Consider the following 12,646-nt stretch of genomic DNA (forward strand, 5'->3'; position numbering starts at 1 on the left):
TGGTCAAGAGCAGTGGCCGGTGTCCCAGGATACAACTCACCCTCCAGACCAACAGACTGGCCCTTGTGTGTCCGGCCAGTGACACAGAGGGTCTTTAGAGGGTGACGCCTTGCTGCTGGATTCCCCTACAGGGAAAAGGAACAGAACTGAGCACTTCCCACAGAGATGGCTCCTGAGACTGGCTGGGCCTTGCTGAGGTGCCACTGAGGAAGGTGCTGGGAAGAACAGGAGCAACCAGGGAAATTCTAGAAATACCGCAGTGCACCTGGCCTCACCAGCAGGCGGGCAGCAAAAAGCAGTTGGTGCCTTTCAAGGGATGCCACCTTCCACCTGCTCTGTGGTGGTCATGTGACTCTCAAAACCAGGTGCTGCTTCTCATCCCCGAGAGACCATGTGAGGTCAGAACGTCCCAGGTGTGCCTGTTAAGGTTTGAGTGGGCTGGGCCTCATCGCCAGGGAGCACAGTGGCTTCCAGGGGCTGGGACCAGGAAGACTTTCAGACCCTGCACCCTCGGACACCTACATTTTCACTTACTCTGGCCCAGCCTACAGGTGCGCCAGTGGCCCACCAGACTTTAGTCCTGAGCTGGTGAGGACAGAGGCAGATGGGAGGTGAGGAACATGCCAGCTCCTATGCCAACAGTGTTGACTTGCATTTGCAACCCTGAGTTAGACTCCAGGTCACTCCAGGGCTGACAGAAAGGCAGAGAGATGCCCCCAGCAGCCAGGGCCTCCTCTGGGGTCCAGCACAGCTGGCTAGTCCGGCATCTCAGCTCTGCCACAACCTAGCAGAGCCGGCAGGGGTCCAGGAGACAAACTTCAGTTTTTTACTTCAGTTTCTTTGAATCTCCAATAACTAATGATAGACATTTCTGACCTTTTCAAGTGCATAGATTTCTTTCACGTTTGGGTGATTGTTTTTTTTTTGTTTTCTGGGTGCAAAACTCTGAGGTTTTTTTTTTTTTTTTTACTTCAGGTTTCCATGAGAAATCGTCACCTATGCTCCTAACTTCTTCCTATTGGTCAGAGAGCCCATTCTAGTGGTGATTTCAGTCTTTTTATACTCACTGTTGCAGCGTTTCAAAGCCTTGTTCCTTATAGAGCAGTTCTTGCTTCATCTGTGAGAGTTCTCTTTTCAGCTTTTTAACCTTTTACGAAAAATCAGTGTAAATATTAATGTTGGCAAATGACCAGCAACATGTTGCATCCTTTTTAAAAGACAATAAATTAGTAAAGTACTAAAAATATTAATAAAACCATTCGTTTTACACTTTACCAGTGTAATATTTACCTCCACATAAATTCTGTGGAAAGTACATGGGTTATGTTTAAATTATCACTTTAGCCAAATTATCTTGTTCAGCAACGTTCCAACGAGCGGGACATCACTGTGGTCTCCACTTTGTGATAAACAGCCAATAAAAGCAGAGTGAGAACTTTGAGCGATGGTGTCCCTGCCATTTCTTTCTTTCTTTTTTTTTTTTTGCAGTTTTGGCCAGGGCCAGGCTCGAACCCGCTATCCCTGGTATATGGGGCCGGTGCCCTACTCCTTGAGCCATAGGGGCCGCCCATCTCTGCCATTTCTAAAGCTCATGCTCCCGTTGTCACTCACTGTGCCAGGACCATCTCCTCTATTTCCCAGAGGTGCCTCAGTTTTCTCCTACGATACTCCCTATGCCTGAAAAGCTCTTCCCAGATCTCCAGGGGCCATCTCCTCCTCACTCCCCTGTTAGCACAAACAGCACCTTTCAAACAGGATTTCTCTAATCCCCCATCCAGGCTATGACTCTGTTTTATTTAGATCGTAGTATTTTTCAGAAACTGAAATTTCCCACGGACTTGGAGATAATTTTTTTTTCTTTTCATTTTTAAGACAAGCATGAAACCAGGTTTACTGAGGAAGACAAAGGGAGGTTTACAGAGTAAAAGCAAGATACAGGCTGACAGAGCAAGGTACATTTGCCATGGACAGCGGCGAATGGGCCTCCACTGCCAGGGTAAGTAGGCGAAAAGGCAAAGAGGCCTTGTTCTTTTTCTTAGAGACAAGGCCTTGCTCTGTCACCCAAACAATGAATTTGTTCAAACAGAGGCAGAAACATCACCCAACAGGACAGGAGGAGGAGTTTGCTACAATGAACAGAGACAGGAGGAAGGCCACTCACACCCCTTCCACAGCCTTCAGAGTCCACGCCATAGCTAATGTAGAACCACAACTTAAACCACTCACCCTTAATCGTGTAGTAGAGATCTCAGCTTTTAAAATCTCGGGATCATATTTAGTACTGGATGAAGATCCTGAGAATACTTTTAAATGAGAAAAAAGAAAAAAATAATTCTTTACAAGCTGCCTGACTAGTTTCTTCAGCTTAGAATTTACCTTTTTTTTTTTTTGAGACAGAGTCTCACTCCAACAGGGTGCCATGGCATCATAGTTCCCAGCAACCTCAAACTCCTGGAACTGTAGGAGCTGGAACTACAGGCGACTGCCACCGCACCCAGCTAGTTTTTCTATTTTTAGTAGAGATGGGGTCTCACTCTTGCTCAGGCTGGTCTCAAACTCCTGAGCTTATGCAATCCACCTGCCTCGGCCTCCCAGAGTGCTGGGATTACAGGTGTGAGCCACCGTGTCCAGCCTGAATTTATTGACTCTTAAAACAATAAGATTGACTCAGCGCCTATGGCTCAAGCAGCTAAGGAGCCAGCCACATACACCTGAGCTAGCGGGTTCACATCCAGCCCTGGCCCGCCAAACAACAATGACGGCTGCAACCAAAAAATGGCCCCGGGTGTTGTGGTGGGCGCCTGTGGTCCCAGCTACTTGGGAGGCGGAGGCAGGAGATTTGCTTGATCCCAGGAGTTGGAGGTTGCTATGAGCTGTGATGCCATAGCACTCTACCCAGGATGACATCTTGAGGCTCTGTCTCAAAAGAAAAAAGAAAAAGAGATTAAAACAACAAGATTTATGTGCTTCTGGATGCTTATTTCATTTTACAGTTCCTTTACCGTCACTCATCAGACATGTAAATATAAATAGTAACCTTCAAATCTCTGTAATTTCTTTTTAAAAACTCAGTAAAACAGAAAGTCATACAGACCCTGGTGCTTAATTTTCTCCTGGGGGTTTCATACATCTATGACCTTAGAGGATGTCACTGCAGATGCAGCGGGGAGAGCTCTGCATTATCCAGGAATTTATAATCTAAGTAAACTTTATGAGCCTGTCACAGCTGCTTCTTTAAACAAAGCCGGGTTTGCATTCTCAATCTATGAGCTGGGGGAGGGGGGCGATAAATCAACTCAAGCCATCAAGGGAAACCTCGCTGTAGCTAAGAGTTCTGGTTCCTCCCCACTAAAAAAATACAAGAGGAGCAAAATCACCAACTGACTGGTCTTGCTCTGAGACAGTAAAAATTAATTCATAGATGAATTAATGACACAGAGGCACACAGACTCCCCAGTGGGAAGCCTTGTCTCTGGAATGGGGTTGGGGGGCTTTCCTGAGAAATCTGCAGCGCGCCCCCAGCTTCTCAGGCTTTGAGGAACTCTTCCTGACGGGAGGGGAAAGGCCTCGAAACCAGACTTCACAGAAATGCCAGTGAAGTGGTCGCCGGCTACGCACCCCTCAGCCTCCACTTCTGAAGCACTTACGGCTCGTGTGAGAACTCGACTTTTCCCTGTAGGCGTCGTTCAGCCGCACGTATTCGTCCAGGGCCAGCGCCAGCCTCTGCTCCTTCACGTGGTACAGCTCCTTCTGCGTCCTCAGCGCGTCCTGGGCCACCGAGAGATAGTCCTTGAGCATCTTCTCCTGTTCCCCCCTCCATTGTTTTCTCGGATCTTCTATCTGTGTGGTTTCTGAAAATACATCAGATACAGTTTGGGGGCTTTTTTTTCTTTAATAATTTAGTTTTGCTTACTGGACTATTTAAGCTTTCTAGAGAGCAGCTAGCTTCAACTCCTACACCCTAAGGAGTGTATCAGCATTTCTTCAGTCACCTCTCCAGAAATTTGACAGACTTTTTTTGTTTGTTTATCCAGTCCACACTCCTCACCCCTCGGCCCTTTCTACAATGAACTGTCGCTGTAAATCTGTCACAGACAAGGCTGCCAATTGCCAAATACAAATTGTAGGTAATGTGGGACAAAAAGAAGCAGGTCTTTACCATGTTATACAAAGGGCGTGAAGCTGGGTACACACGGGTTACACAGAAAAAAACTGAAGCAAGCCATGATAGGAGTAACGGGGCCGCTGGAAATGACTAGAAAACAGAATGGAATACAGGAAACAAGGTTTTTCAGATGTTGGTCACCAGGTAGCCCAAGGCTGTGATCTCTGGAAGAAGGGAATGGGTCCTCAGACAACCCCACATTTCCACCTGATAACACTTTTTACACAGCAGGCCCAAGAGGAGTGACCCCAGCAAAGGAAGCGGGTCCTGCTGAGTTAGGGGTTGGGGGCAGATTTCAGGAAAGCCATGACAGGCGGAATTTGTGGAGTGAAGCACAGGAGTCCTGGACATTCACAGAGGGACTGCATTAGGCCCATGGGTGGACATTAAGCCGCACAGGTGCAGGGGAGAGACACACAGGTCAGCAAAGGGCAACCGGCACTCCACCGCAGATGGAGCCCCGAGCCTTCCCAGGCCTGGGGCAACTTCAAACTATGACCAGCCAGGGAGACAGGCCCCAGTGGACATCTGGGGAATCTGGTAGAGACCACAGCAGGGTGACACCTTAGTCGCAGGCCACACGACACAGGGTGATAGAGGCTACTTGAACTTGACCTAACAAAGTTTTTAACAAGGTTCTAAAAGACTGAGCTGATCAGCAAGTAACTTAACTGCCAGGCCAGAAAAAATATAAACCCCCCCCCTTTTTTTTTTGAGATAGAGTCTCACTCGTTGCCCTGGGTAGAGTGCCCTGGCATCTTCATAGCTCACAGCAACCTCAAACTCTTGTGCTCAAACCATCCTCCTGCCTCAGCCTCCCGAGTAGCTGGGACTACAGGTGCCCACCACAGTGCTTGGCTATTTTGAGATGGGATCTCACTCTTGCTCAGGCTGGTCTCAAACCCCTAAGCTCAAGGGATCCTGCCTTCTCTGCCTCCCAGAGTGCTGGGAACTCAGGCATGAGCCACCACACGCAGCCAGGTCCCGTGTTAATAGATGGTGTGAGCTCTAGATACCTTCTTCCTGAAGGCAACAGAAAAAGCCTTCATGAGCCAGCTCTGAGGTGTAAAGACAGTTGCAGACTTTCTTTACATAAATAAAACTCTTGTTTGTTATTTTTCCCTCATTTCTTTTCCTCTTTTTTCTGGTTTATCTCAGGACTTCCTTCATAAACAATTTTCACTCAAATTCTTGGCTGAGGGCCTACTTCTTGGAGAACCCAAGCCAATATCACCTGTTGTAATCTGTGCAAATGGCACAGATGAAGTTTGATCCTGGATGACACTTCCTGTTTGATGTCTTAGAAATATCATGTGTGGCATGGGGGATGAGAGAAAGAGGAAGAAGGACTCTTGAAAATACAAAAAGGAAAATAAATCTGCTATTACTAGAGAAACGTGACCACATGTTCTATCAATAATTTCCTGAGAGTCTACTGGAGAATTGAATAGAAACACAGCCCTAGTTATTATAAACCGTAAAACTGGTTAGGTTAAGACAGCCTAGTTTCTTTAATAAAATCAGTCTTGTGTTCCCTTCATGCCAGTACTCAGAGCTGAGGCACTTGTTGGCAAATCGCACCCCCTCAGCACATTCTGGGGGTGGAGAGTGTGCATGTGTCAGCCCAAGCCACCCTCTGGAAGGGAAGGAGGCAGACACACAGGACGGTTCCAACAAGAAGACCTTCAGTGTTTACTGATAGAACAGGATGGAGAAGCCCTGAGGCGCAGGAGGAAGGGGAAAGGGAAACGGACATGGTCACACTCCTGCCTGGGAGGCAGGAAAGCGGGGGTACCTGCACTGTGAAAAGCTACACAGGAAAGCCAGGATGATTCTTCCTTCCACCTGTCGCCTGGATAATGTAGTGGATTCCACATTAACATTATCAAGGCTCGGGTGGCGCCTGTGGCTCAGTGAGTAGGGCAGCAGCCCCATATACTGAGGGTGGAGGGTTCAAATCTGGCCCCAGTCAAACTGCAACAAAAAAATAGCCAGGCGTTGTAGTGGGCGCCTATAGTCCCAGCTACTCAGGAGGCTGAGGCAAGAGAATCGCCTAAGCCCAAGAGCTGGAGGTTGCTGTGAGCTGTGATACTACAGCACTCTACCGAGGGCGATAAAATAAGACTCTGTCTCTGACCAAAAAAAAAAAAATATATTACCAAAGCTCAGGCCATACAAAGGTAAAAAAGCAAGACGAATTATTTGAGTCCTAAGGAAGTTTTAAGAATATGAACACTTAGAAGGAGAAAAAAGAAGAATTGAGATGTAGGAGAGACATTAGTATCTGCAGCTTAATAAATTACATAATTATATCCATTTCTGCCCCATCCAGCAGGACGAACACTGTCCACCATGCACGCATTTACCCAGAGTGGGGACAGTCAACAGATGTGAATGATAAACAACCAATAAAATACTGCTTTGCATGGCTTCTCAGTAAAAACACAACGTGGCACTTTCCACTCATTAGTGGATAGTGTATTAATCATTATTTAAAATATTCTAGGCTCGGCGCCTGTGGCTCAAGTGGCTGAGGCACCAGCCACATGCACCTGAGGTGGCAGGTTCAAATCCAGCCCAGTCCACCAAACAACAATGATGGCTGCAACCAAAAAATAGCCAGGTGTTGTGGTGGGCACCTGTGGTCCCAGCTACTTGGGATGCTGAGGCAGGAGACTTGCTTGAGCCCAGGAGTTGGAGGTTGCTGTGAGCTGTGATGCCACGGCACTCTACCAAGGGGGACAGCTTGATGTTCTGTCTCAAAAAAAAAAAAAATTCTATATTTTATGATCTAGGAGACTGTCTCTCTGTATCACTGGCTAATTCTTAGAGATGGCAAGTGACTCCCCAAAGCCTGCCTTTCAGATGCAAACCAACCAGTCCAAAATCTTAAGTCCAAACTCCATTTTTGCGGTCCAAAACCTAAGTCCAAAATCCTATTTTATCTAACTCTCACGCCTCAAACTAATATTTCCCCTGCCCTAAATCAACCCAGGTCAGGCACTATACAACTGAAGACCATTCTTATAACTCAGAGTCTGCTGGAATTGGATGAACTTACCTACCCTGCTTTGAACATTCTCCCTCAAAGAAACCATCATAAAGACCGGGGGCTCTGGCTCGGCACCTGTGGCTCAAGTGGCTAAGGCACCAGCCACATACACCTGAGCTGGTAGGTTAGAATTCTGCCTGGGCCTGCCAAATAACAATGACGGCTGCAACCAAAAAATAGCCAGGTGTTGTGGCAGGCACCTGTGGTCCCAGCTACTTGGGAGGTGGAGGCAGGAGAATCGCTTGAGCCCAGGAGTTAGAGGTTCCTATGAGCTGTGATGCCACAGCACTCTACCCAGGGTTACAGCTTGAGGCTCAAAAAAAAAAAAAAAAAAAAAAAGACTGGGGGCTCTGATTTCTCCTTCCTTCCTGCCTTCTGACTAATCCAAAAGCTTCCCCATATGGCATCCTCCTTCCCTTAAGTGCACTATGTAATAAAACTTCTCTACAGGCCAGGTGTAGTGGCTGTGCAGTGGCTCATGCTTGTAATCCCGGCACCATGGGAGGTCAAGGTGGGAGGATCCCTAGAGTTTAGGAGTTCAAGACCAGCCAGAACAAGAGTGAGACCCCGTCTCTACTAAAAATAGAAAAAGTAGCTGGGCATGTGTTGGCAGGTGCCTGTAGTCCCAGCTACTCGGGAGGCTGAGGCAGAAGGATTGCTTGAGTCCAGTAGCTGGAGGCTGCTGTGAGCTGTGATGACGATAACAGCATGATACCGAGGTCAACAAAGTGAGACTCTGTCTAAAAATAAAAAACTTCTCTCGAGGACACTGACCTCCTCCTGCCATCACTCAGTCACCTCTGAAAATCCTAAACATCAGGGTGGCACCTGTGGCTCAGTGACTAAGGTGTTGGCCCTGTATACCAAGGGTGGCGGGTTCAAACCCGACCTCAGCCAAATTTCAACCAAAAAATAGCTGGGTGTTGTGGCGGGCACCTGTAGTCTCAGCTACTTGGGAGGCTGAGCTAGAGAATCGCCTAAGTCCAGGAGTTGGAGGTTGCTGTGAGCTGTGACGCCACAGCACTCTACCAAGGGTGATAAAGTGAGACTCTGTCTCTACCAAAAAGGACATCGTCAAAACCAGATACGACACACAGGCTGTCTGTGCCTGATACATGAGGATAAAATTTTAAAATTTTAAAATACTCTGCACATGAATCCAATATTAATGAGGTCCATCAGTATTTCTGCTGGGCCCGAGAGCAACAGCAACTAGAAACACACAGAAGGACCCGAGGAGAACTGACCTGGCTCCCACGACTCTCAGCTGGTTCAGGGAAGGTTGAACTTGGCCTCTAGGCTCTTGCTTCATATTCACTGGTTATTAACAGTTAAGCTTCTCTACAGTAGTGGAGGATGTTAAACACTAATTTTAAATACATCTCATGTAAATATGGGGGAAAAGGTATGTTAGAGCCAGTGTCTAAACAAGAGATACAGAAGGGGCACAGTCCATGAAGGACAGACCCTCTGGGCAAGAGTCCTCAAAGACTTCCTCACCTCAGGCAGCCCAGGCACATGGTCGAGGCAGAGATAAGCCCAGAAGAGCAGAACCTTCTCAAGTTCAAACAATCATTGCAACTCAACCCGACTGGAAAGAGATTATTTTGATGAAAAAAAAGAAGAGTAAAAAAAATAAGATACATACTGTGCTTTGAACTTTTGAAAATAATCTATTTTTGTTTTGTTTTGTTTCTTAAGACAGAGTCTCACTGTCACCCCAGGCTAGAGTGCTGTGGCATCATCATACCTCACAGCAACCTCAAGCTCTTGGGCTCAAGAGATTCTCTTGCCTCAGCCTCCCAAGTAGCTGAGACTATAGGCACCAGTCACCATATCCAGCTAGTTTTTCTAATTTTAGTAGAGACAGGGTCTCACACTTGCTTAGGCTGGTCTTGAACTTCTGAGTTCAAGAAATCCTCCTGCCTCAGCCTCCCAGAGTGCTGAGATTACAGGCATGAGCCACCACCCCTGGTCAGAAATTAGTATACTTTCTTTTTTTTTTTTGAGACAGAGCCCCAAGCTGTCCCCCTGGGCAGAGTGCCGTGGCACCTCAGCTCACAGCAACCTCCAACTCCTGAGCTCAAGCGAGTCTCCTGCCTCTGCCTCCCAAGTAGCTGGGACCACAGGCACCCGCCACAATGCCCGGCTATTTTTTGGTTGCAGCCATCATTGTTGTTTGGCGGGTCCGGGCCGGGGATTCGAACCCGCCACCTTAGGTGTACGTGGCTGGCGCCTTAGCCGGTTGAGCTATAGGCGCCGAGCCAATTAGTATACTTTCAATGAAGTATTTGTCAATGGCTAAAATGACATAAAACCCTAACTACAACATTGAATGACTAATCAATTAAGTGCAATAGTAAAAAGAATAATAATAAACTATCAGCATTTGTTTTGAATAGGTCAGCAGAAACACTCCAGCATAAAACACTCCCAACTGATTGAAATATTGAATGATAGGAGAGATTCAGCAGGAAACATTTACATTTCTGAAATATAGCACAATTCAAATATGAACTACAAAAAAGGGTCCCCAAAGGCACCTTAGAAGAAGGCTTCATAAAGCAGGATTGTGCTTTATCTTCATCCGTTATATTTGCTGAATAGATTTGTGAGGAATATTTATTAAATGTAAATGCTCAAAGAAAGAGCATTATGCGAATGGGGTATTTTTTTATTAAGACCTAGCAGCCTTGAGAGATCACCACATTATAACACCACGTAACTTGCACATTGTTTACCATATTAAAGAAGTAATACATCATATACTGTTAAAACATCACATACCTCAAGGGAGTTCACTTTCCATCAGTTTTACAGATGTGGAACTTTATAGGTAGAGAACACACTGTGAGTTACAAAAACTTACTGTGGAAAATGTCAGACGCTTCGAAGGAATATTATTTTTTCTATAATGCCTATTTCTATTCTTTCTGCTGCGCTCAGGAAGAATGAATGAAATGAACAGACGTCACTTTCCCTCTCTTCCTTTTTATCAGCTATGCTTTATTACCTGTGCTCATTAATTCTACAGACAATTACTGCCCATCCACTACATGCGACAGAGGAAAAGAGGACGTGCGGGCTGATTCCACACCCCGGGCTTCCCCAGTATACAGCAGACACACGGAAAGGGATCAGATAAAATAGCTTTAAAAAAGAAAAATAGGCTCACGCCTGTAATCCCTCCCATCCTGGTAGTTCAAGGCGGGAGGATTGCTTGAGCTCACGAGTTCAAGACCAACCTGAGCAAGCTTGAGACCCCATCTCAAGTACGTGTGGTACTGGGCGCCTGCAGTCCCAGCTACTGGAGAGGCTGAGGCAGGAGAATCACTTAAGCCCAGGAGTTTGATGTTGCTATGAGCCATGATGACACCACGGCACTCTACCCAGGGTGACAGGCTCTGTCTCAGATAAATAAATATAAAAAATAAAAAGAAAATATAGAAAAAATTGTGAGACACTAATTTAAAAACAACTATTTTCTGTGTAAACTGATTAGTGCCTTTGGAAGAGAACGGTCAACCACCACAAAAATTTAGACACGCCGGGTGTCTTCTGGCTGAAAACATACAGAATGGGCTAGAATGAAAGAGGGTTTTAGAAGATTCCAGACTTGAGGACTCAGTCCCTGTTCACTTCCTCACCTATCACCCATCATTCCCCCAGTCACACCAGCATTACCTGAGGCAAAAGGCACAAGGTAAGGGCCAGGTGCCATGGCTCACTCCTGTAATCCCAGCACTTGGGAGGCTGAGATGGGTGGATCGCCTGAGCTCACAGGTTCGAGACCAGCCTGAGCCAGAGCGAGACCCCATTTCTAGAAATAGCCAGGCATTGTGGTGAGTGCCTGTAGTCCCAGCTACTCAGGAGGCTGAGGCAAGAGAAATGCTTGAGCCCAGAAGTCTGAGGTTGTTGTGAGCTATGGCACCACAGTACCCTACTGGGGGTGACAAAGTGAGACTCTGTCTCAAAAGAAAAGGCATAAGTTGGTAAAGTGTCTGAATTAGAAGAATGGGAGTTAAAAAAGAAAGACAGTAAAGGAGCAAATTTGAGTTATATTAGAGTAGAAAAATCAACAGGGATTGACAAGGTGATTCTCAGTGTTTTCACTTTAGCACCCAGAAGAACTTTAATGTTTGAAAAATACAACAAAATTAATGGGAAAGATGAGGAATCCCGTTTCATATTTATTTGTTTTGAAGTTTTGAAAGCAAAACTAGGTAAATGTGTCCCGTAATTGGAAATGGCTGTCAAAAGATTTGGACAATCTGAGCCAGAAATATTGTTAGCCCAGCGACCACAGAAAAAATCTCATCGCAGATAAAGGTAAGCAGGCAGTGAACAAGAGTGAGGCCACATCTTTGGGGAAGGGCGAGATTTAGGGACCCTCTAAGGAGACTTTGGGAAGGGCGAGATTTAGGGACCCTCTATGGAGACTTTGGGAAGGGCGAGATTTAGGGACCCTCTAAGGAGATAAGAGTCAGTGAAGAGAAAAAGGAGGAAGAGCCTGAGGTTTAAGAAGAAGGGTACAGTCATCTGTGTCCAATCTATACGCAGGTGGGAAAAAATCGTGCCTTAAAATAAGTCCCTGAACTTGACAAATGCATGGAATATAATCATACTTTCTTTCAGAAGTTCGTATCACTACATGATCATAATATGTTTTACTTGGATATTTTAAGCATCTGAATTTTTTCATTGGAAAACATCCTAACAACTTATCCACCTAGAAAAATATAAAGGATGAAAGACAGAGATGAAATACAAGAGCTTAAAGTTTATTTCTTTCCATCTAAGGAAACCACTTCATATAAAATATTACACACACATACACACACACGGGGAATCTTCGGGAAATCTGAACATGGCACATGTTGCTTCAGAGTTACTACAGAGGAGTTTGGTTCAGGGTAACATGTAATAAGCTCACACCATCCATCTCCCTCACTGATCACTAGCAATCAAAGGGAGACTCTTAAAAGAAAAATAAAGCAAGGAGCATTGTAGGAAAACTCAGAGAGCAATCATATGGCGGTTAGTTCCCTGTATTTGTGGTTGTTCTTTTATACCTAGAATGTCTCCCATATCTCCTAGGACAGCAAATGGTCCAGAAAAAGGTGCAACCAAACCTTCTTGGGGTAGGGGGGAGGTTGCCTCAAAGCAAAGCCCCTGAGTCCCCCAGGGTCATCTAAAATAAGCCCTTGGAACAGGACAAACCCCTGGAACCCCTGCAACAAACACTTATTTCAAAACATAGATGAGGTATCTGAGAATCAGAAAGTGGAGTGGTGGCCTCCAGGAGTAGGGAATGGGGGGAAAGGAGGTGTCATACTCTGGGTATAGAGTTTCTGTTGTTTGAGATGAAAACTAGGGATTTGTTGTGTAGTGTGGATATATTTAACACTTACACACTGTACACTGAATAA

The 12,646-nt window shown here is 45.9% G+C and overlaps 1 protein-coding gene across 2 annotated transcripts in view; it reads right to left on the reverse strand.

The window, feature by feature from the left end:
* WWC2 (WW and C2 domain containing 2) overlaps nucleotides 1-12,646 on the reverse strand; it is a 130,484-nt gene that overhangs the window by 61,352 nt on the left and 56,486 nt on the right. For both annotated transcript variants that reach the window (XM_023514905.1, XM_003792793.3), the window contains exons 3-5: nucleotides 3,648-3,851; nucleotides 2,227-2,303; nucleotides 1,068-1,147 (exon numbers count right to left, since the gene is read on the reverse strand). In XM_023514905.1, coding sequence (XP_023370673.1) covers nucleotides 1,068-1,147; nucleotides 2,227-2,303; nucleotides 3,648-3,851 — 361 coding nt within the window. The remainder of the gene's footprint in view (nucleotides 1-1,067; nucleotides 1,148-2,226; nucleotides 2,304-3,647; nucleotides 3,852-12,646) is intronic.

This window comes from Otolemur garnettii, unplaced genomic scaffold, assembly GCF_000181295.1.
Source record: "Otolemur garnettii isolate 467f Iridium unplaced genomic scaffold, OtoGar3 scaffold00061, whole genome shotgun sequence".
NCBI classification, from domain to species: Eukaryota; Metazoa; Chordata; class Mammalia; order Primates; family Galagidae; genus Otolemur; species Otolemur garnettii.